The 25,697-nt window shown below is 41.7% G+C and overlaps 1 protein-coding gene across 6 annotated transcripts in view; it reads left to right on the top strand.

Annotated features, from left to right (window-relative positions):
* The window catches only part of LOC103758915 (hook microtubule tethering protein 1), a 170,650-nt gene that overhangs the window by 104,981 nt on the left and 39,972 nt on the right, over window positions 1-25,697 (top strand). For all 6 annotated transcript variants that reach the window (XM_018072118.3, XM_029959662.1, XM_008925172.4 and 3 more), the window contains one exon: window positions 25,074-25,135. In XM_018072118.3, the coding sequence (XP_017927607.2) occupies window positions 25,074-25,135 (62 nt within the window). The remainder of the gene's footprint in view (window positions 1-25,073; window positions 25,136-25,697) is intronic.

The raw sequence follows: 25,697 nt of genomic DNA, 5'->3' as shown, positions 1-25,697 counted from the left end.
CAAGAGCCAGTATCGCCTTCTCTCCACCCCCTGTTTAACTCCACATTTAGGTGTATTGAGTATTCATTTGTCTTTTCACTGTAGAGACGTGCATGGAAGCTGCTGTCTATGAAGTTGGGCCATGTAATTTTACAGACAAAACAGGGAATTTAGCAAGGCTCTGATCCTGCAGGAAGGTCATGCTTTCATCTCAGTTATATTTGTCTGACTTTCCTTCCTTCATATTGAGGAATGTTAAACATAAGAAGCAACATAGCACTATTAATGCAGTAAAAAATAACACACCTATAGCTCTTGTCTTGCCCACAGTGAATGCAGAGTTAATAATGAGGATGGAACTTCATGTTTATTCATGTTATTTCAGTCCATTAGCAGTTGCAAAAGTAGCAGTAAGGCTTTTATTTTCAGTGGATCAGGCAAAGCATGACTTAGCTGCATTTGTATAAACAACAGTGGTTTACAGAAACCTGAGGAAGGGTCTGAATTCCCCAGATCATGCCTGTTTTCCCACCTGGCAATCCCACTAGTATGAGACATCTTCTCTCTTCATGCCACACAAGGACATTAAACAACACACTGCATTCAGTTGGACAAACTTATTTATTGGGATGGTCCCTTGTACATTTAATACATTTTTCTTTATAGCACCAGGCACAGATACTTGTAGATGAAATTTTGCACAAAAACTTATCTGGATATATTTTCTGAATAGGGAGTTCAGCTTCTTGACCTTGTTAAATTGATGCAGTTCCACTGGAATCAATAAACAGCTCAACATAAGCTGACGAGCTGGGCTGTGCTTGGCATTTCTCCAAATGGGAATATTCTACAGTGCTGTGTAGGTTAGCAGGAAGAGCAGTTTCCTTTCATAAGAATTTTTCCATTAAAATGAATGCCATTGCAACAAATATAGAGTGCAATATATATGTATATAGTATCTGTATATAATAGTTCTAATGCCTGTAAGAAGAACTTGTTTCGATAGATGTAATTTCAGTAGCAACTTTTGGTGACAGGACTTTATATTTATTTCTTACTCTTCTGTTAATCTTTTGCCTTCAAATACATATTTCATTCCAAGTCTGCCATGTTTTTCATTACAGTGCAATAACTGAACATCTCAAAACTGATTTTATCAAGTCTGTTTTAATCAACATTAGAAAAACCTAATGCTGGGAAGTTTTCTGTGATATGTCCGTATATATTTTTGGTGTATTCGCTTACTTTTAGTTTTTACCTTGCTCTTATATACAAAAATATTTCAGAAGCATATCCAATAATGTCAGAACAGATACATATATTTTATACATACATTAATATATGTCAGTGTTCATCACACACCCCTTCAGATGTCTTTTTCAGTGGAACTGAATCCTTTGAACCAGCCATGTCGCAGACTTTTAAATTCCAATATGTTAGATTATGTAAAAACATTTTTAAAAGAATTTAGCTACATGGGATAAAGAAATGAGAAACGGAATGAATTTGTTTTAGGGACAGGGAAGTGTAAATGCATATCTAGCATCACAGTTCAATAACATCTCTTACATTTGTCTTTGTAACACATGTTCCAAAACAACCCTTTCTTAGAGGTGCTGCTGCATTCAGCAGCATCGTTGTAGACTTTGCAAATAATAGAGTTTATTACCTCTCCTCTAATAGATGGTTTGTGCTTAATTACTGTCCTTCTCAAAGCTCTTTGTTTGCTCAGTCTAATAGTAAAGGAGAAAATTGTGGGTTTTTTTGGTAACCTCTCTCCTTATGTCTATGGTTTCTTGAAGGGGATTTTTTACTGTAGCTTTCCCAGTCACTGGTCACATTTCTCAGAATGATTTTTGGACATTTCCACTCAATGTCAAGATCAAAATGCTTAAAAGCTCTCTGGTTTTTATGGGTTGGCTGTTCTCCATTTTCTAAAACTCAAGCCTTTTTAGGACAGCTTGGAAGTAGCACCCAAAGCCAGGATCCCTCAAAATCACTCCTGATAATCTTAGTCCAGCTCTACCATGCTCTGCTGACTGAAGGACTGGCTGCTGAACAAACAGTGAGTCCCACTAGTGATGCTGAACCTGATGCTTTGGGGATGAAATGTGCACCATGAGCTGACCTGCTCATATTGACTGGAACACTAAAGAGCTCTTCCTTTGATATCCCTAAATAAGTTTATTCTCACAAAGACACAAGCACTGATGTACCTCCCATCTCTTTTCCCTTTCCATACCACAGCAGCAACTGTTCTCAGGATGCAGCATTTTATTCTAATTCTTAATTTTCATATATTTTTCTTCATATTTTGAATGATTTGGGTAAAGGTTTTCATGCTTTCTGCTGACCACATCTGTATTACCATCAAAATTCGCAGTGTACTGAGCCTTTACAAAGAAGCATTGGAAATGAAGGTCATTGTAAAATTTGTAACCATACAAGTTAATTTGCAAGCTCCTAGTGTGGATTTAAAAGTTCAAGCCCCTTGAAGCTGCAATTTCATCTTTAGGTAATTCTATCAAGGGAAGATTTATAACCTCCATCTCTCAGGCCTGGTCACCATATGTTGCTGCTTCAAAGAATGTTGACTTCCCTATTTTCCTCTTCATTTACTCTCCCTGCATTTTTCTCCTCTGTGGTAAAACAACTGGTCTATCCAAAAAGAAAAAAGAACATGCAGTGTGGTGAGTTCTTCCCCATTTCGTCTCTCCGTTATTTCGTTTCTAGAAACTCTGGAAAGAGGAGAAAATAAACTGAATTTCTTCTTGGTTCATCTTTTAATTTGTTCAAATTCTACACCCTTTTTCTGTGAGTTGTTTTGTGGTGCCCATGAGCTCTAACACAGCCTGGTTGTGTCCCAGCAGACAGTTCTGTGTAAAATCCTGTGACAGAAAGATTTTTGAAATACAGACTCTATTTTGGGGATTTGGATTTTTGAAATATGCTGCATTGAATGAACTAACCCTCACATTGCTGCTTAGATAGGTCAGTTTATTGGTTCTGGCCATTCCTTTCATGCTGAGCAGCAGGATCCTGGTTTTCTATGGGATTGTTTCTATAGTAAAAATATAGTTTCCGGTTTAGCAAGCCAGCAATTCCTTCTCAGAGAAAATGTTCAATAAATAAATGTCAAAGTTTCCAGTATATCCTCGTTACTCTGCCTCACTCGTTCATAATTGAAAATGGGAAGAAGGTGCTGTTTGACTTGGCAGTTATCCAGCTCTTTTTTTTTTGAATAGCCCACTCTTTGGGACAAAGCTGTACACAAGGGAACAGGATTATTGCCTTATAAAACCCTGCAGCCCACTGACTATTCCTTAATTGCATATTAAAGCAATTAATAAAATTACCTGTATGAAACCAGATTACCAGATTTATTTTGGGTATTCTGCATTCATGTGGGACATTGTTACTGACCAGTATGGGAGAGAAGAAACTCTGATTTTCTATAATGCATATTGTCGGTATGTCCCTGTAATCAGCTTTCTGTAATCATTTTTTGTGTCAAACATTGAGCTAGAATTGAGAGTCCTCATGATTACAAGATTTTTCAGGTACACATTGACTTTTAAGAGAGGTTTAGTCTTTTCTTTGTTAGTTTTAGTTGTTGTGCAAGTTGCTGGTATACTCTGCAAAAGATAGGGAAAAGCATTTTAATTATTTTTATCAAGCAGATTGGAGGTATCTAAAAATGAGCTGGATTCTATAGAAAGAAGTGTTAGGTAATTATCTAATGTGGATTAGCTGAATTATTTAGCAGCAGTAGCAGCTGAGCAGGTGAAGTACCCCCTGGGCACAATCTGCATCCCTGAAAGCAGCCCTAGGAGCTGTGTGGATCGGGATCACCTGGCTCCTGTGTCCATAACTCTGGACTATATTGCAGGTGGGGGTTGAAGTTACAGTGGTGCAGGGGACATGATTCACTTTCAACTCCACTAAAGGAGCTCAGAAGAGTTTTGTTTGTGCACTGCGGGGTTTTGCTTAATTTAATGGACATCTCCTCTCAGTTGTCTTGGGATGTTGTCGGGTGGTAAAGCATGAAATCAAATAACCAACCCCACAGATAACACAGGTTTTATAAAGATCAACCAGGAAGAACATTTGATACACAACTTATTCGCCTTTTAACAATTAAAATGTTACAGACTGTTATGAATGTAAAGAAGTTCCTCAGTACTACAGTTACTCCACAACCTTGGTAATGGACCAACTGGCAATGGGGAATAAACAGCATTTCATAAGAACACCCATAAATAGTACTGGGACATATTCAACACTTCTGCTGACAGAACTGGAGGGGATTAGGCCGTTTCCATTTCTGAATCAGGCAGTTTCTGGCGTAATTTTGTTCCATTTATTTCAATGGACGTACTTCAGTTGATGATCTGATCCTCTATTCCTCTTCCAAAGCATTACCTGTCAGGTCATGGCTTGAAATTAATACAAGCCTCTTGTTGATTTCCATATTTTCAAAAGGAAGAACCGAGTAAGAGATCAGGGAGGGGATAGTTTTTTCCTTAGAAATGGTAATAACATGGGAAATCAAAAGAGGAAGTAAAATGACTTCTCCCTGTTGAGTTAGGGAATGTTGCCTTCCCTCATCTCATTAAAAATTTAAAGCACTCTTGTTTTTGAACAGGGTGAATTAGTAATTAAGTGCTGTAATCAACTTGTGTAAACATAATATTGAAGGAGAACAGCAAATTAATCATTTCGTTGGCTTGCCTTCCCCAATTAATGCACCTTTTAGTAAAGGCCTTCCTGCCGTGTTGGGATGGTTTTTTTCTCCTGTTCCCTTAATCAGGAGAGTTATGAAAGGCAGAGGAAGGAGATGGTTGTTCTTAGGCACCATGGTGTACACGAGGAGTGTCCTAAAGTGCTGTGATCTTCCCTTACTTTTCTTCAAAAACTCCAAATCTGGGCATGTAGAGTTTGAGCCCAAGGTTTAGTGGAGATAAAAGTGGAGTGATTTGGGGGAAAAAACCAAAAGCAAACAAAAAAAAACCCTTGAAAAAAACCAAAAAAGCTCTTGCTTTCCTAAGTAGTGTATTGTCTGGTATGGCCTCTTCATCTAAGTGATTTCAAGAACCAAACTGTTTTCCCTGTAAGATGTTGGATGGCTGTGGAGAACATTTACAGCTCACCGGGCCTGACTCAAGGCTGTGACTCGGCAGTAGCAGAACTCCATCCCTTTACCTCTTCCCTTGGTGTTTTGACACTGAAATACGTCTTTCCTTAATTGAAAGTGGGTTTTTTCCCTGTGTAATAAAGTTTGATTCAGTATGGCATGCATGAAACCACTAAGATACTGGCAATGCCTCTGGCTTTTGTATAGAGTCAGCTGCCTTCTTACCAGAAATCTTTAGAGAAATATAGATGAGGGAGAAAAATGAAAAGGCAGTGATTTGATGGCCACTGGCCAGTTCCTTGTGGCCTAGAGTTTATGGTACAAAGAGTGCCTTTTTAGTTAGCATATTTTGGCCTTACTGTCAGAAGTCTTTGCAGTGAGGGTAAAAAGCAGATGAATCACAACTACTCTTTTGCCCTATGGTTGATCCTTCTGCATTAAAGCTGAGAAATATAAATGCTGGTTTGTCTCTGGCAAGCACAGGGTGAGCTTTCAATCAGTTTGAGAATGTGATTTTTTTTTTCACTTTTCAAACCACAATAAATATATAGAAACCTTTCTACTTTCTTTCAGCTGACTCCAGTGGACAGTATTTCCATGTGGTTGGAGATCCTCTCTTGGTGGGAGTTAAATCACACATACAAGCACCACCACTTAGAGTCACACAGCTGAGATGTGGCTGCAGCTGATCACACGATGCTTTCACAAAAGTGCTTAGAAAAGTACCCTCTGTCTTGTTGCTGTTTACTGACATGTGATACTGGTTGACATCTGTTGCCCTTCTCATTTGAGGTCTGTTTGCTTTACTAACTTTAACATTTCCACATTGCTGTGCTGCTGAAGTGCAGATACACAAATCTCCTTGCAGTCCCCAAGGTCCTTTTATGAGAAGCAGAGCTGCCACCATTTGATATCATCCTGCTGGCTGCCTTTTATATTGGAGTGGAGAGAAATAATTCTGTGGCTGTGAAATGTTCTTGGTGGAGTGCAATGTCTAGTGCTATATGTTGTCATACATTTGATGTATGATCAGATCAATACATGCTGTACAGTAGCATTTACATCATTGTCACAGCACATGATTTGTGGTCGGTTTATATCACTTGAAATTATTACAGGTAAAAACTTGTCTAAGAAAATGTCGAAGTTTGTCACAGCAGGTCATATAGCTACTGAAATGACAGATGATCTTAGTCCATAATCCTAATGCAGAATTCTCAGTTAATGTAAATCAGCATTGCTCCAGGATTTCAGAGGAGTGACACCAGTTTACTCCAGTGCCCTGATCCAGTCAAGCACTCAGGTACCTCATCTGACTTTAGGCAAGAAGCTCAGTTGAAGATAAGCAGGACTGCCCATGTGCTGAAATACTTTACTGGATTAGAGCCCAAGCAGGAATCTGACACAGTTCACTGGAGATGACACATCTTGAAATGATAACAGTGATTAGAGCTCTTGCAATTGGTTTTTGTTATTACACCTTCAGGAACAAGTTGTGGATGCCGCAAGTTGTGGATGCTATGTAATGAGATACAAAGGTGTTGTCTTTTGTTAAGTGGTATGCTTTTGTGGAAACCCAACATACCTGAATTTTAAATGTCATCCAGTACACAGATTTGTGTTCTGTTCAGATTTGGAATTTCTCAGTAACTGTTCAATGACGAGGAAAGGCAGCTGCAGCGGGTCAGTGTAATGTGTCGGCTCTAACAGGACTGCCCATTTACATTGGCTGAGTATTTGTTCAAACACAGGGGGTAACAACCTCAGAAATCCAGTGCTTAGAGATGGGGCCATATTATTTTTCCAAAAGTAGGTGGTTTAATTAAAATGAAATCAAACATGACCTTTCATTTGGGCATTGGCAGAAGGAGACAGAGCTCTGTGTGTCGGGACATCAGTTTGACTTATCTGGTTATTAATTCCGGCTGAAAGTGGTGATAAAGGTTTTATTGCCTATTTCACACATTTACAAGGATGGACTAAAAGGTAATGAAGACCTCCCAAAGGGAAGCATGACGAAAGAAATCTGTTTAATCTCTGTGCTGAAGGTGTAGCCGGCTTTGTGCACTGGCACAGAACTTCACCTGAGTTCTGGATCTTGCAGGCACACCCCAATTACTGTATTAGAAACAACCACGTGTATGTCAATATAATCTGCTCTGTCTATGGGATTAACACTTACATTGTCATGTCTTTTAGCTTTTTAAAAACTCACATCAGCTGATGTTGGCAAAGAATAACATGTAGTGTTTTGTTAATCTGCAGAAGTTGAGACTCTTACTAAACCAGTGGTATTCTTCTCTTCTGTCAGTAAGCCCAAGACCTGGCAAGCAGGAGACAAAATGCTGCCTGGAATAGTTCAGGTTCTGCTGCTATGTATTTTTGTAACAAACCATGAAATGACCACAGTGGAGTTTGTCTAAGGAGATGTACAGTTAGTTGATTTTTTTTTCAAGAAGAAGAATCTTGTAGCAGTTTAATAATATCACAATTTACAGATTTTCCAGCTTGCTGACCTTGTCTTTTCTTGAGGAAAACCATAAATATGAGGAAACCATAAATGTGTCTTTATAGTAGATAGTTACTTTTTTGAAAATGTACTGTGATCCTTCTCCTTTCTATTTTAAGGACAGATTTTACCCACGTACTCAAGAGACATGGCTGAAGTCATTCAGACCTTGGACTCCCCTTCTGTCCAGGCCATTTAAGCAGGGAAAAGTGTGATAGCAATATTTTATAGGCAGGATGAGTACAAAGGAGGATACCATGGATCCTTTGTAACTGTCAGTAGCCAAGAAGGTCCTTTTCAGAGCGTGTCTTGCTTAAATGATGTTTGGGATGTCAAATGAGTTACAGTCTCACTGCCCTCATCTCTTCAGTAGCTGAGCAGAACAACCTTCAAGTTATGCACTGGAGAATTGGAAACTCAATCTGGCTACACTGTGAGATTAATTTTCCATCTGGGATTTGCACTCTTGCAGTGTCAGCTCAGGGATCAGACTGTTCCGTGGTGAAGCACAGGCGTGTGGAGTCACAGCACTGTCTGAAATGCTTGAGGGTTCTTCACAATAAAGTTTCTGAAGGACATTATGATCACTTAGTCGTGGGATTTAATGCCAGTAACTCAAACCACTAGAACATACTTTTTCTACCCTATATTTGAAAAGGTTTTATGTTTTACATATATTAGATTGTTCTTTCTCCTAAAGATGTCTAGAGAGTTTTGTTCCTCAAAATTCACCCTATCTGTATAGTTTAACTAGACCGTCTACTGTCTAGGAGTTTCCAGTCCATTTCATTTTGTTGTGGTTAACAGTGAAGACATTTTCCTTTATTCCCTTTCATATAATCATGGATCTGAAATGGGGAAGGAGAGATCCCATAACATTTATTAGTTTTTTTAGAAGGCAGTTACTTTGTTAGCATATTGGCTTTCCTCAGAATTGGAATCCAATTCTCATTTTTCCTTTCTCTGTTCTGTTGTATGTTCTTGTTTCCTTGGTTTCTTAGATTAGACGTATAACAACCATTCTCAGCCCCTTCTTTCTTGTTTTGAAGCAACTTTTCACACCTCCTGTATGTAAATATTTCTGAGGCACATCTTGAAACTGGACAATGAGATGTAGAGAGAACCCATATGAAATTCCTTCATGACTCTGTTTTGTTTTTATTGGGACAAGTGTCCATGTAATGAGTAGCAAAACCATAATTGTCACTCTGAGGGAAGTATAGGCAGAAAGGCTGACCACCAAGTGGGCACGGAAAAGCCTAAGTTGCAAATTTTTGCACAGAGATATTCCTCCAGATGAGGGTTGAAAAACACTGGAAGAACACAAATAAGGAGAACTTCTGTGCTCATATCTTGCTGTGCCTTATAAACATGTATAAGCAGCAAAAGTGAGTTGGGTTGTCATCTTAAGAATGATTTATAGGGCATGTACTCAATGTGTAGCACTCCTGGGGCTGCATTCCCCTGAGCATTACTAACCCTCAGCACATAAATACATCCTGACCCATGTTGGACCTGTTTATGTGAGCCCCTGCTGCCTTCTGCACTGCCTCCTGATGGTCCTTTACCAGTAGAAGTCTTAGGGAGGAGCGCGGGTGTGGAAGCTCTGGTGGGAGCACATTGTTTAGGCAAGGAACAGAGTGAAGTGATGTGACAATGCTGCTCCTTGCTAAGCAGACCAGGGTGCTTGGATCTACCATGTCACTTGTTCTGGAGCTTGGGAAGCACAGGGGACCCTCAAGGGAGAACGGTCTGAAAAGTAAACCAGCTTCTAATCAGTATTTTTTCCTTTGGAGAGTCTCTGCATGATAAGAATATGTGGGAGAGAGCTCTACCCCAGAGCCCAACCTCTCCCTCCCAACACCATGGGCTGGATGACGATAACATGTCACGTTTGGAAGGTTCCTTCATTGCCCAGCCTTGTAGCACAGAACTGACTTAGACATCTTGGATACATTTGGCAAAATATTGCTGAGTCTATTACCCTTGTGTCAGACTCCTTTTGCTTTCAAAATGTCTGGTAGGACTTGATTTTTGTCTGATTTTCCCAGATTTGTTTCTTTGTATCTGTTGCTGTGAAATCACACGTTTCTGTTAACTTGAAGAAATTCAGGCATTGAGTCCTGTATCTTTAGACAGAGTGAAGCAGCTTGGGTGTCTTCCAGCAGATAAATGGGATATGTGTTAGTCTCTAGGTTGGGAGCTGGCACTTACTTTAGGTGTAGGAGGTGAGTAATGGCCCTAAAGATGCTAAGCTGTGTGAAAACCTTCTGATAAATGGGGTCTTTTCGTGATGAGCTATACTCACGTTCCTGGACTGGTTGGCATAAAAGCTTTGAATATACAAGCACATTACTCATTATTTACTGGTCGTGGTTGTAAGGTTGTTTAATTTTGCAATAGTCCCATCTAAGGGATGATTCTTGCATTGCATGAAAGGAAGTCTAAGCAAAATCCACTTTTTTATTTACTTTGTATAACTTTGCCCCTGTAGATATTCAGCACACATGCCATAAGACACAAAATACCAAACTTGGGGCTTGCTGGACGTGGAAATTCCACTCATCCCAAAAGAGAACCAGGCATGAAAAGAGAATAAAAGAAAGAAGATAAGTTGGAGGAGAATGCGGCTTTTCTCTTTTGGCACTAAATCCCAGATATTTCCACCATCTCCCTCTCCCTGCTCCTGCTCTGATGTTGTTTATTCTTTCCTCTTGTATTCTTGCCTTCTTGTTTGTACTTCTCTTTTGTTTAATAATTTGTTTTTTTCTTCTTTTATCAACTGTTGATTTTTCTTCTCTTCTCCTCTCCTCTCCTCTCCTCTCCTCTTCTCTTCTCTTCTCTTCTCTTCTCTTCTCTTCTCTTCTCTTCTCTTCTCTTCTCTTCTCTTCTCTTCTCTTCTCTTCTCTTCTCTTCTCTTCTCTTCTCTTCTCTTCTCTTCTCTTCTCTTCTCTTCTTCTCTTCTCTTCTCTTCTCTTCTCTTCTCTTCTCTTCTCTTCTCTTCTCTTCTCTTCTCTTCTCTTCTCTTCTCTTCTCTTCTCTTCTCTTTTCTTCTCTTCTCTTCTTCTTCTCTTCTCTTCTCTCTCCTCCTCTCTTTTCTCTTTTCTCTTTTCTCTTTTCTCTTCCATTTTCTTCCTCTTCTTTTGTTCTCTCTCTCTCTTTTCCAACTCTTTCCACATCTCAGTCCCTTACCCCTGCCCTCACATAATAAAAAGCAAGGATGAAGGGATGGTTTGTGCTGATCCCTCACCTCAGGTCCACTCTCAAGGCTTGTAGACTTCAGTAAAGCCTTGTGGCATGTCCTCTGCTTTATGGGTACAGCATATCCACACATTTCCAGCCCTGATTGGGCTGTGCCAGTGTTCTTGGACTGGAAGAGGAGAGATTTATGATGGCACTGATCACAGAGCTAAAATAAACTGCCCTCCCTCAGCCAGAGGAATATGAGTTTGTAAATGCCAGCGTTTTATACACAAAATGAAGGGCATGGGCTGAGGGAGCCAGCTGCCTGGGGTAGCTGTGCAGGGTCTGAAAATGGCAAGTCTCTAAAAGCAAAGAGCCAGAAGAAGTCATTTATGTTAAAACAAACTCTGTCATGAGTCATTTGACTTCTTTTTCTCTTACACACATAGTTTATGTCTCAGGCCTTCTAAGGCCCGAGTAACATCTGATACTCCTTAGCCTGAGCCGGCTCTAATAGGAGTGGTCATTTATCCTGCTGTCATGAGTCATTTGACTTCTTTTTCTCTTACACACATAGTTTATGTCTCAGGCCTTCTAAGGCCCGAGTAACATCTGATACTCCTTAGCCTGAGCCGGCTCTAATAGGAGTGGGATCCTGCTTCCACTTACATTTGCCACTTAGAACTATATTTAATTTGAGTCTTGTGTTTACAGGCTGTAACTATTACTTATTTGTCATTTTTATGGTAATAAAAAGATTGTTTGTCTGCGATTCAGTCCCAGCCATGCTGTTGAATAGGTCTGTGTCCTCAGCAGCAGCAGAGAAAAAGTGGTGCAAGCGGGGCTTTTACTTTTTGCCTCATTCATTTTTCTCCTGTGGCTTCAGTTGAGCAGGTCAGCAGGCAAGAGGGGAGATGCAGGTCCTTGCCATCCCTCCCAATCACTGTCTCTGTCTAATGATACCAGCAGAGCATCACTCCACATTTCTCACACTGTTTGCAATGAGCTGCAGGTGATTTTTCTTCCCTTCTCCTTTAAAAGAACCAACCCCAAAGTGTACACTGTTTGAAAAATACAGCTTTGCCTCTTTTACCAGTTTTATTTTATTTTTCATCCTCTCCCTTTGTCTCCTCCCTTTTCCTCCCAGGTTTTTGTTTAAATATTTTTACCAGGTGGTTCAGGTGCAAAAAAAATAGTTAATTGCAGCTATAAAATATGAAAGGTCTATGAATTCTTCAAGTCTTTTTCCCTGCTTGTGCCAAAGCCTATGGAGATCTGAAAGGGGAAAATGAAACACAGCCAAAGAGCAAAAAAAGCTTTGCCCCAATCCAAGGTTTACAGGGAAAGGATTCAAACCCCTCATCCAGCTTCTCTGGTCAAGGATAACCCTTAGACCCCCTGCTAAAAGTGGCTGCACCTTAATTAAGAGCATGACTCTTGTTCCCTCTAGTGGCTAATTACACAGCATCTCCCTCACACCAGCATGTCATTCCCCTGCCTTTCCACTTCCCTACCCAATTTTCCTCCCATCCACAATTTTTTGATGTGTTTTGTAACTGTCTCAATTTCTCTGAATGATGGTGTTTACCATTCTTTGGAGTGTAACTTTAGAAAGCAGGGAACCCTCCTATGGATAGATGCTACCTTATATCTGCAACACAGCAGTAGGATTTCAGGGTGGAGAGGTTTTTGCCCATATTCCACCCATGCTGGATTTTTTATAGCATTAGTAGTAAGGGTTAAGGAAGAAGTGATTTTCTTGGTTTATCAGCATCCCTGTTCCTATTGTAACTCCTTGAGTATGAACAGATATGAATGCCCAGAACTACTAGACACCTCAAATCACAGGCTTGTTTAATGTCCTGGAGATAAGGACTGAATTGCCTGGCTTTCCAGATCAAACAAATACCCAGTAAAATGTAGTGGCTTATTTCTTAGTGACACAGGGAAAAAATATCTGTTTGCCAAAGTAGTTCTTATTGACAGCCTGGTAATGGGAGACACTCTGTGCTAGTTCAAATCTAACATAAACTACTGCAGCATAACTAAGTTATTCTGAGTTTACCTCAGTATAAATAAAAGCAGAATTTGGCAATGAGAAAACAATATGTTACCTAACTCGAGAGTCAGAGTAAGTAGTTTTTATTCACAATTCAAGCACTGATTCTGTCTATGTCTTTGGGCAAGTTATTTAGCTTTGCTCTTAATCCATCTGATTTGTGAAGCAGATTTAGTGATGTTCAAGTACCTCAGAGGTGGAGTTTATAGTTACACTAAAGGTGATAGAATGAAAAGTGCAAGGAAAATCTATGATGATGTTAATGGTGTTGCTCTGGGGGATTAAAATAAATCAGAATGGAAAGGCTGGAGACTGACAACACTGTTACACGTAATTGGAACATCTTTTGACTTCAGATCTCACTTTAGAACGGCAGTTTTATTATTTGTGATAATTTACATGGCTATGAATATAATATGAAAGATGGCCTATGTAGTATGGCATGGCTCTGATTTTTATATCAATTTTTAGTATTTACAGCATTCAGGACCTTTAAAGGTTGTGTTATACATCTGCACCGAAATGCTCAATGTGAAAAATGCACTTTATATGCAGAATTCTTGTTTTTTGAAAATATTTGGGCAGGAATGGTTGACCACATCCTTTAAAGCACAAATTCACCCATGGTTTGTATTGGCAATTCCTTAGGAACAACAAAGGCTAATTCCAGAGCAGCATTTTCATTCCCAGGCCTGTCGTTTTAGACATCTCATGCCTTGTCCAGCATGTAACCAAGGGACTGGGTGCTCTTTTTGCTCAAGTATGGAGCCTTCTAAACTGCAGTTAAAGACATTTTTGGAGACTTCTGAAAATCAATTGGTATCCTTTTTTGACTGCAGTGGGACCAGCATTACCAGAAACAACAGATGCATATTGCTTTGCTGAGCATTCTCCAATTTGCATCTGAAATTTGTTTGTGACAGGCCAGTAACCAGGGAGTGTAATCTAAAACATTCAGCAGGATAAGACCTCCTTGTTAGAACTGGGTATGTCTGGGTTATATTCTTTTAAATTAAGTTACTGAGCTGTAGAGTGACCCACATTCCTTCTATTCCTGTAAAAATGACTGACAGCTTTCCAGTTGCACATGGTCCTGCTATTTGTTGGGAGAGGAGGGCACAGAATGGGATCCTACCAAATTTTTTACATATTATATATAAAGATTGTTGAGCATGAGAAAATGGCTACTTATCAAGGCTTTAGTTAGATCTGTTGCTGAACCAGTCTAATCTTATATAGATCTTCACTGATTATTCCAATACCAATAACCAAGCCAGAGCAGAACAATGGTTAACTGTGTTTAGAAAAGTGTACTGTAAAATTAAGACTTTCATCAGATAAAAGTAATTTAATATATTTCCTCCCACTCTAGACTTGTCACAGATGAAGAAATACCTTTGAACAAAAAGTAGCTTTTTTTTTTTCAGATTTGCTCCATTAAACAATTTCCAAGGTACGGAATTGCCGCTAATGGAAAAGCGAAACAAATCTGGGATTTTGAGCTGGTGGAGTATTCGTGCAAGTGATTAGGCTGTACAAAAGGAGCATTCATCTTGAAATGACAGATAAGTGCTAAGGACAGGATTGAAAACTGTAAATATGTTAGCACTTTAAGCGAGAGCACAGCTCCAGCACTTGTGAGACTCATCAGCTGCTGTAAACAATATGGATCTTTGAGATGATCTCTGCCGAGATCTCAGCACATTAGATAATGATGGAGTTGTTCATTTTTGCTTCTGTTTTGCTTTTTCTTTTGCTTTCAGAAAGTACTTTCTGCAAAGAATAGGCCCATGATGGTGCCAGCACACACTTATCTCTCTCCACGAGCAGAGGCTGCAGAGTCCCCGTGGGGAGCAAAGAACAACCCACAGAGCCAGGCTCTGCCTTTCCCAATTTATGCACGGGTGAGGAACAGTATGTGCAGCTGCACTGCAACTTTCCTTGCAGGGCTGTGCCTCTACCCACGGCTGGGAAAGGCTCTTTGAGGTCACCCAGCCTCAGTTCACAGTCAGGACACTTCAAGTGTGATTTTAAAAGGCAAGTGTTCAGGTGGTGGCAGCAGCTTCCCTTGTGGAGTGTTGCGAAGGGTTAACAGTGACTGAGCTGTAACAATGGAGGGTTTCATGTTGTGAAAGCTGCATACAAGAGAAATTAATTTGAAACCAATAAATCCCCTTTGCAAAGGACACTATAAAAAGCTGGCATACCATGATAGCTCCAAACACTCACTGACCTCGCTGAGGTTCTGTTCGGTGACCTACCAGTGAAAAGCTCCATGAGCCATTTGAGTCTCTGCTATTCATCTCTTTTCCCAGCTTGCTGTCTTTAAATAAAAGGACAGATCCTCAGCAGCAGGAATTGGCTCAATTCTTAGGATCAGCTGAATTGTGAAGCACAAAGTGTTTTTACTTCAGTTGTGTCCCACACTGGCCAGGTTTTCCTCCTGAGTGATATTAGTCTAGTGGTGTTATTGATTGTCATGGAATACATGAGAAACTGAGGTGCAGAAGGCTTGTGTGACTTGTCCAGGGTTAAAATGCAGGAGCCAATGAATCCAGCTGCCCTTCTTACAGTCACAGAAGTTGTACTGGGAAGAGTTTTCCCCCATAAGCACTTCAGGAGCAGTGAGATTTCTCACTGAAGTGACTGAAAGGGCAAGGTTTGCTTGGAAACAGGAGCCACACAGTGCAGCTCACTGGGGATTCTTAAAAACTGGGAAATAGGATGGGACAACAAAGTAAAAGTAGGAATGGTGACTGGCTGGGTGTTGCGAGAACATCCCTCTGGAAGGATTCTGTGCTGTTCCCTGGCAGTTCTGGGTGGCAGGTTTGGATTTGCTCATTAAGAGAGATTTTGCAATATTACTGTCATCAAAGGCTCTTCTATGGCTCTGGAGCAGGTGGGAATTTATAGCCCTTGGGTTTGGCTTTGTGTAGAAAAATGTCAGATACCCAGAGTGGTGATAAGGGTAACTGGAAATTTATCAGCAAGAATAGTTTATTTCAAATTAATTTGTTCAAGGTGGTTTTCTGTGCAATAAATGTGATTGCAGTGCACAGACAGGTTTGCATGTAGAGAGGCTCCTGCTGACAGAGAAGTTTTAATTATAAAGAAAACTGTATTTACCATTTCCCAATGGTCTGTAAGAGATACAAACCAAAGTTTTTAGGTGCGAGGGGAGCAGAACACCCATTCTGATGTGACTGTTACAGTTTCTCATAAATCTCCCTGAATTCTGTGTCCACAGAATCCTACAGGGCAAGTTGAGAGTCTCCCTTGCTGCTGTTAGAGCACATTTTGCAACAGACTGGCCATCCCATCTGTCAGACCAGGCTTCCCAGGTGTTTAAGGAATCAAGAGCTTCCTGAAATTGTTTAGCAATATGTATCCAGCATTAAAGTGCTTTTTTAGAAACAGCACTCTTCTTAGAGGACAGTTCTAGTGGCAGAAGAGCAAATGAGAGCAGTAGCTTCTCATCCCTGGCTGCCTCTGATTTCCAGCCCTGAAGAAGAAAGGGTGTTCAGTTTTTAACAGAAAAAATATCATCAGCTGGTCATAGAATCATAGAATGGTTTGGGTTGGAAGAGACCTTTAAAGGTCATCACCCGCTGCCATGATGAGTGTGCCTTGCTTCAGCCTCACTTAGTTTAGTCACTTGTAACCTCTAATTTGGGAAAGAAAAATACTTTCTGGAGCAGTTTGCTACAAAAGGTTGCTGACCCTTTCTCTGTAGCAATTGTGGCAAGGAAAGCAAATGCCTTGTGCCATGGACAGCTGCCTTCTCTAGGCTTTGCTTCACAATAAAATACCAGTTTTCTTCTAAATTAAACTTCAGTTTTTTGTTGGACATAGAATATCTGTAAGGTTCCTAGAAATGCTTTCTATGTATTTTAATGAAGTTTTACCCACTGTTTAACATCTCAACCTTTCGTATACAGTAGTGAAAGACTTTTTTTCTAAAGGTCTCTCATTTTTTATGAGCCCCTGTCCAGGGTGATTTCCCAAATGCAGTCCAGATTGGGCAAAATTTAAGCATATTTCTGAGGTACAGTTTTTTTAATAGTAAACCACGTATCAGATTAAATACATAAAAAATAATCCCAAATGAAAACTCACAGCAGGGATTTCCCTCATTAACCTCAGGTAGACACTGGAGCACAGCAAAGAGTATTTTTGAAAGATGAGGGGAAAGGGAAAGTCTCCTCAGCTAGAGCTGGAAACAGGGAAAAAATAATTAGAGTGAAATGTTGCAAATAATTTTGTTTTTGTGATGGAGTAACCCTAAAGCAAAGTATAGGGAGAAGTTGGTTTTATGACAAAATCCCTGCTAGATACCCCAAAAATGCTCAAACCCACCGAGTGGGGAAATGAACAGAGAGATGGATTAATTAGATCGAAAAAATGTTTTGACAGCATAAGTGAACATATGGAAAGAATTGAGAGAACCCGATCCAGGTCCCCATGTGTAAATGATGCCTTAGCCATAGCTCATAAAGCAAATACAGATGCAAAAAAAAAAAAAAAAAGAAAAAAAAGCCCCTTTCCTATCCCCTCCCCCCAGTAAATTCCAATCCATTGCCAGATGGCAAATAAAAGTTTGAACTCTGTGACTAAAGGCGAGGAAAGCTGTATGTTCAGTGTGAACGTGGAAAGAAATCAGCTGAATAAATCTGAATTTTGCACCCTGAAGGAAGTGGTGCAGTTCACCTAAATATTGTGTCAAGTCACAGCCAGACATCAGGATATCCTGTGTGGATGCTTGATGCTCAGCTTCTCTCTTTTATCCTTCCCTGTCCAAATCGTGGAATCACGGAATGGTTTGAGCAGGGACACCTTTCACTAGACCAGGTTGCTCCAAGCCCCGTCCAACCTGGCCTTGAAGACTTGCAGGGACAGAACGCCCTGTGCCAGGGCCTCACCACCTCACAGGGAGAACTGCTTTGTTTTGTTGTGCATGTCTGTGGAACCACACACCCGCCCTGCCTGCCCCAAAGGTTCTACCATCTAAAACTGAGAGTGAAAGCATTGGGACAGGTGCTGTAAGCTGAGGCTGTAAGGAGAAGGGAGCCAGAGAAGCAAAATCACTTGTTGCAGGTTGTGCAGAGGAGCAGCGTGCCAGGATTAGTTTACTCCATCCCCAGAAGTCGGGAGAAGGCTGTTATAGGAGTGCCCTGCACTGGGAGCTGATGGAGGAATCTCGTGACTCCCAGGTGAGCTCGTGTCCTGTTAAACACAGCTGCCTCTCAGCATAACATTGCCAAGCCTAAAGAGTGGGTTAAATCGATATATTTTCATGTGGTTTATACGGACAAACCTCAGTCTACTCTGACAGCTATGCTGTGTGTGGTTAACGAATTTATTCCACCTCAGAAGGGGGTAAGGGAAGTGTGCTGTCTGTGCCAGGTGGTGCTGGAGTCAGGAGCCTGTGCCAGCTGTGGCATTGCCACCCACAGCGTGGGACCAGCAAAGAGGCCCCAGGATCTCCACACACAGACGCTGGGGAGTGAACACTCACTTCGTGGATAAGCTGTACAAGCTCATGTCAGGGTAAGAACAGCTAAACCCTGCCCCAGCCTGCTTGAATGTTGCCCCCAGACTGTTGATTCATGGCACCCAGTGCCAGCAATCTGTGAGGCTGAAACAGGAGCTGAACACTTGGGCTCTTTCCATTGCCTGGGTAAGCTGAAACCCTTGCTAAGCCGTCAAGTTGGCGTCCAGGCAGCTTTGGGCACTGAGAGGTGCCAGCAACGGAGCCCTCACAAAGCAAACTGCTTAATTATTTGATAGTCAAAGGCAACTTGGGGGAGGGCAGAGGCAAATCAACAACTAACCAACCTATATTTAGTAGCAGTGTGGCTGGAGCTTAGACCCAAAGATAGTTTCCAGCTGATAGATGATGTGGCAATCATAGCTGATCCTCATCCCATTCTAAATTTGGGCTGTGGAATAAGTCATTAATATCATTGCTGGCATGGCCAGGCACCCTCACAGCAGCTGCCCTGCCACTGCTGCTCCTCTTAGGGCTGTGCCCGTGGCTGCCCAGCCTGGCTGGAGCTCTGTGGGGCACTCAGTGACCACAGCCTGTCTGGCACCCTGTAGCCACTGAGGCAGAGGCAAAGTCAGTGCTCTGGAGGCAGAAGTGGTGCTGTGACCTTACCTGCACTTGTCTCTGCTCTCAGGAGCTCTCTTCCATTTGTCCTTGTCCATGAGCTAAGGAGTGAAAACTGTGCTCTGATGGTACAGGACAGGTTGAGTGATCTGTGCTTTAGTGAGATGTGGAAGGTGCAGTAGGGTAAGAACTCCATGGACCACTCACAGTGCAAAATTAGGGACAAAGCAAACTGGGGAAACAGGGCACAGCCTATTTTCAGAGAGAGGAATTACTGAAAAATCACTGAAAATTAAAAGAGTAAATTACATGTCCCAAATAACTCGGGGAATTTGTGGAAACTTTATGGATCCTGATTCAGTGTTTGAACCAGAAAACCACCTTGTCTCAGTACTGAGGATCCATCCAGTTGGCCTCTGTCAACTCAGGTTGGATGGTTGAAAGATAGAATAATGTTGGGCTTCTTCTAAACTACCTGCCTGATTCCCTTCCACAACAGTAACAGTTTGCAACAAACCTGTTACTGAACATATGGATAGTGAGGTTCAAAAGGCCAGTGACTTTTCCTGGAAGACAAATTCAAACTCAAGTCCTGAGCTGGTGTCCTGCTGGACCTCCATCCTTCCATCCCCTTCTCCCTCCTCCTCTGCAGTCTCACGTACACAGACACAGACAGACAGAAACACTTTTTCTCTCTGAGGTTTGATATGGACCCAGAAATCAATGTTGGATCAGAGCAAAAGGAAAATACAAGCTTGTGTGAAATTTTCCACCTTTTCACTAAATGAATCAAAGCCAAATTTTCACACTTTGGTCTTAGGTGTGAAATTTTTGCTCAGCTCTAATATTTATCCATAATGTGTTTTAAAACTTGGCTCGCTCCATTCAGAATACCACAGAGAATTGAGTTACAGATTCTGGGCTTTGTGCACGCTGCCAAGATCTGCCCCTATAACTCAAACAAATTTAAGGGGGGGAAAAAAACCACTAGAAAAATATTGTATATGGTCCATCACATGCTTTCTTCATACAGTCATATACCACTAAAAAGTAATGTTCTGCTAGACCTGTGTTACAGAAATACATTCATGTAACTCCTGTAAGCGTAGATAAGATGGATTTTGCATCTCCAGGCTATGGAACAAGCAATCCCTAAATAAAAGCCTATAAAGAAATAGCCGCCTTACTTAAAATTCTTAGAAAAATTTATAAGTGTTTCTTGAACATCAGCATTTCAAGAAATCTATTTATTCCTCTCAAATCCGAATATATCTGTGGCTGGACTTCTTAAAATGATGCTAAAGAGCATCTGTTAGTCTGAGCTTATGTGTGTGGAATAGAGATGAGTGAGAGGGAGGTTCTTCACTGACAAAGAACAGTTAAAATTATTATATGTAACATTATTTATTGTATTTGTTGTGAGGACTAGAAGTATAAAGAAAGTCTGTTAGTTTGAAGGTTGTTACACCTGCTGAATCCTCAAGTCAGCACAGGTCTGGTGGGAAGAATATTCCTGCATTTCAGCCTATTGTGAATAGGGCAACTTTTACATTATTTTCCTGTGCTGCTGGATCTGTGACAGGAAAGCTGTACAGGAGCACTGGGCAGTCGAGACTGGCCTGAGTGGGAGCATCGTGTCCCCACAGTTTGGTGCTTTGCTGTATGTGCAGCCCGGTGCTTTCAGCCACTGAAATTGTACAGGAAAGCTTTAAATGATACATGGGTTTTTATTGTTAATAACTATGCCAGGTAAAAATCCAAACATTTCTTGGGATTATTGAAATGACTTAAGTGGAGAGAACACATCTGGGAAATTGCACTTGTGCTGGAAATATCCATCTACCTTTGGATACAATTTTAAAGTACCTAAATAAAGCAAACCCCCAGTTTCTTAAAGGGACTGATGTTCCCAGCTCATTCATTTCAATGGCATTTTATTACTGCACATTCTTAGCCAAGACTGACATCCCTGAATCTGACTTCTCATTTAAGGGCCTACATCCCATTTATTTTCAGTAATACTCAACCATGTAAGTCCTTGGGTCACTACTGAAAACAAGACTTGGGGACTATTCACAAATGGGCTGATCTTCCATGGCTCCCTCTGTAGTCCCAAGGAAGATGGGCTCTTCTTGTAGGATGGGCAGGATGGTGCTGGGTGCTCTGAGGCAGCTCTTGGAGGATCCCATGAGGTAAGGAATCAGAGAAGACCAGGCTCCCAGTCTAAAGCTATTCCTTGTGTGCTTCTCCTGTGGGCTCCCATGCCAGGCTGATGGGCTTGTCCTGGTGCCTCCTGGTATGATAGAGTAACTTGCTGCACTGTGGCCACACAGGGTTAAAAACCTTTTCCTTCCCATTATTGAAGGGAAAACAGTTGAAATGTACAGCTTTTAGTTGCTGTGTCAAAGTAGGGTCTCCACAGGAGAAAAGGTTTTCCCTGGTTTCCAGTAGGGATTCCCTGGGAGATCCACTGCCTGTTGAGGCTCTACCCTGTATTTTTCAACTTATCCCCTGCTGGAGAGATGGTGCTGGAGAGCTGAATTCAGCCACCAGGACCAAGTGGATTTGAATGATCTTCCCAGCAGCAAAATGGCACCTTGTTCTGAAGTCTTGGTGGCCTTGGAGAGTTTGGTTCCCTGGGCCTGTTCCTTCTGTCCTGGGCAGGGTAACCCTGTTGGACTGACTCTCTGCATGGAGAGCAGAGTGTTTACTGCCTTGTATCTGTCTCAGCGTTGACACTCCAACAAAAGGTTAGAAATCATGAATGCATCCCTTTATTCCTACTCCACAGTGCCTCTCTTTTTTTCTGTGTAAACCCTTCACTTGCCTCTTGCCCAGCCTTTAGAAACTATGATCAAATGCGAACTTTCAGGGGTTATTTATAGCATAGCCTTTATGGAAAGAGAGAAAAGAAATGATTAAAAAGCAATTTTACAAAATATTTTGTTTTAAGAGAGAATTCATTGTGTTTTAAATCACTATATTCATTGTGCTGTCTAGACTGGCAAACAAAGAAGATAGAGCGTCATTCAAATTAAGATTGTGAAATTCTTGGTGACTGGAATTATGGATTTGGATGTCAACCCTCCAACAAACTATTTCTGAACAGCAGTATTATCACTTTGCTATATTTAAGGCTTTGTTGGAGACAGAGCAGTGCACAAGGTTGATTCGATTCAGTAATGCAATTCTAATGTTCCTTTGTTTCCCATTTCATTATGAATTCATATTTTCAATGTTCTGTTCCTCTTTGTCCCCAGAAAATTGTTGAAAAGACTCTCCTCTGGGAGTAAAGTTTTTTTGTTCAAACTAACAATGACCAAACTGACTTTAAAACACAGAAAAACACACAACTGAAATGTGAATTAAGAGAGGGAATTAATTTAGGATATTTTGAGCAACATAGAATGGGTGAGTTGTTGAAAATTGCTGGCTGTGTATTTTTTTGACATGTTAATTCCACATAACCGTGGTAGTTGCTGTGAGACTTTAATACTGTGGATTCTCAAGGATCTGGATATTTTCTGTAGATTTAAAAACACAAAAGTATTTTAGCAGATAAACTGGAAACACTGCTTGGACACCTTCCTCCTTAGCTCAAGGTGGCTGGATGAGGGGACCAGGCCCTGTTTCCTAGTTAGATCAGGCCTTGAAGGACCAGATTTCCTTTAGGGACCTCTCCATGGGAGCGGTGACACCCTCTCCTACTGCCTGACAGAGGATGGTGAATCTGTGTACAGGGGTTTCAGGGTTGGGGAGACCTCACAGGGAGTGTGGGAAGCTCTCAGCAACCTTGTGGAGACTTGGTTTCACCCTTTGAAGACTCTACAAAGGACTTGGTCTGGAAGCTGGGCCCCAGCAGAGCAGTGGAGGCACAGGTGGGGAGGGGGGACATGTGGAGGGACCCTGAACCAGGTGGGATTGCTGTGCAGAGCCGGGATGCCCTCAGCCTCCCATGCCTGGGGGAGCCTGTTCTCTCCTGGATCAGCCCAGGAGACCTGGGGTTTGATGAGTAACAGCATAAAAATAAAACCTGTGTGGAGATGGGTTTATCTCCAAGCTGGCTGACTGCCCAAAGCAGCAGCAAGGCTTGTGCTGCACTGGAAGGCGTAAGAGGCCCCAGAGTAAAGCACAACACAAGTGTGTGGAGCACTTATGTCAGAGGCAGGACATATCCTGGGAATGGTGCTGTTTGTGTCCTGGTCTGTTAACGCTGCCCAGGCAGGCCTGAGTGTGCAGGGAGCAGGGAATGGCAAAGTCTGTCCCTCCTTTTCAGTTTGATTGGTTTTATTTCCATTCAGCAAGGTGACTCTTCCATTAGTGAGAGAAAGTGCGAGGGGCTTTGCCTTATATTTTCTGTAAGACACAATGGAAAATCAGTATCCATTGTAACAGAGGGAATTGGCATTTACTTGTAGACTTTTCTTCTGTGTCTTCATTCATTTTTGTTGGTATCTCTAAATCCAGCTGGCCATGTAATGGAGTTGTAAGAGACTGACTGTTGTAAACAGGGACAATGCTTAAGTGTTGTCAGCATCACCTGTTAAACGACAGGGAATAAAATGCCCGTTCCTCTTACTGGGAAGGATATCAACCTTTCCATGCCCGTATTTTAATCTGGCGGGTGTACAGACTCTCAGTGCCAGCAGGCTCACATGTCCCATGGAAAGGAACACACTATCTCACTGGAAGTGTTATTTCAAGGGTGTTTCTTGGGGAATCAAAGTACAATCAACCTCTGCACATAGGAAAGAGAATGGGCATATGAGAGCACAGAAATATTCCCTCCTAGTTTATCAGCAACCCTAGCAGAGTAAAATCCCGACTGCACACACTGGCAGTCTTTTTGCTTCTATAGAACCACCATTTCATCCAGTATCGACACCCTGAAGTTGACAAAAGTAGAAAGTAGGCATTCCATGTTCTAGTGGGACATTTGGACTGGCAGGATGAAAGGACACTCCCAGAACACTCCAGGTAATACTGCAGGTTCAGTCAGGCAGAACTTATCCTTGGAGCCTCCCTGCCTGCCCTGGGCTGTGACACTGTGCTGACATTGCTAATCTACTTCTAAAGTTCTAGGAAATCTTTGGCTGTGAAGTGCTGGATTAGTGGAAAGCACAGATTTCACTACAGCAGATATTACAGTCTGTAAAATCATCCAGCCCTTCTAAAAATGCAGCTGAAGCAGTTGGGTGGAAGGTTCCAGCAGCAGCACAGGCTGCCTGTTCTCTGGGGTCATCCTGATTCTTAGGCACTACCTAAGAGCAGTTTCAGGGTCATGCTTAGAAACTATGAACATTGATTTAGTCACACACTGATTCTTGAATCCTGATATTTAATGCTTTTAACATTCTTCCATCTAAAAACTATTGCTTTGATGCTCCTTGTGAAATCACTGAGTGCCTCCTGGCACTCCTGAGAGCTTGGTCCCCTGTGAACTTCAGTGGTTAGTATCTCCTTCCAGGAGGATTGTTCAGGACAATCTATGGAAAATCAGAATCTCACAGAGATCAGGAGAGGAACCAAATTACTTGTTTCTCTCCCTTCCATAAGTGACTGTCCCAGACTCCTTCTCTAGGGGGTTCTGCAAAATCTGACTTTGTTTTGGCCGAAAGCAGAGGAGGATCAGAGTTTGCCTCTTACAGAGTGTGAGGGAAGTTGTGGGCTCCAGAACAGGCCTTTCCAGGTTACCTTTAGCTTCTGGAGCACCCTCCAGTCCCCCCTTGCTGCAGGGAACTGATACTTTCAGAATACGATTAAGGGATCTGATGTACAGTATCATTTTATTTGAGAAACTCCCCTCTGGGGACACAGTGTTTAACATTTCCTTTGGTTACTGTAAATAATAAAAGATAAGTCTGTTCCGCCTGGGACTCCCAGTGAGAAAGAGGAACAGATTTTGGTGATGAGGGGTCTGCAGTGCTTTGTTCTCATGACTACTATATAATGGGATTGAACATATTTGCTGCCATCTGGCCCGTGCAGCCGAAACAAAATACATCACTAATGTTCCGATTGGTTTTGAAACATCTTGTTCTCGTCAAAAAGTATTTTAAACCAAAACAGGCTTTTCCAGTTTGTGTTTGTCTTTTCCTAGGAGGCCATGGCGAAAATGGGGAAAATTGGGAGAGTTGTGCAGCCCAACCACGAGCACAAAAGGTAACACTGGGATTGTTGTGTTCCCCTGGGAAAGTTGGGGTGTATCTCTTTATATCCCTGTTCAAGGACAGTAGCGTTGAGCACCCAGATTTTTTAAGTGTCATAGTACATTATATTTTTAAGGTTGTTTACATTATATTTTTAAGAATTACTTCTATTAAGTTTTAATTATTTCTGTTATATTTTTAAGGATTATATTATATTTTAAGCGTTATTTATGTTAAATTTTTAAGGACTATAATATATTTTAAGGGTTATTTATGTTACATTTTTAAGGATTCCATATTCCATGGGCGGCGGCGCGCGGGCTCCCCCTGGCGGCGGGAGCGGGTCCGCGCGCCCCGGAACCGGGATGGGGGGACACGGCGGGACACGGCGGGACACGGGGGTCCCCTCGCCACAGGACACACATTGAGTGTCCAGGGAAGAGAACAGAGCTGGGGAAGGGTCTGGAGCACCAGGAGCGGCTGAGGGAGGTGGGAGGGCTCGACCTGGAGAAAAGGAGGCTCAGGGGGGACCTTCTGGCTCTCTGCAACTCCCTGACAGGAGGGTGGAGTCGGGT

Source organism: Manacus vitellinus, unplaced genomic scaffold (assembly GCF_001715985.3).
Source record: "Manacus vitellinus isolate BGI_N305 unplaced genomic scaffold, ASM171598v3 scaffold_21_pilon, whole genome shotgun sequence".
Classification (NCBI taxonomy): domain Eukaryota; kingdom Metazoa; phylum Chordata; class Aves; order Passeriformes; family Pipridae; genus Manacus; species Manacus vitellinus.
This window is presented reverse-complemented; position numbering and strand designations above follow the sequence as displayed.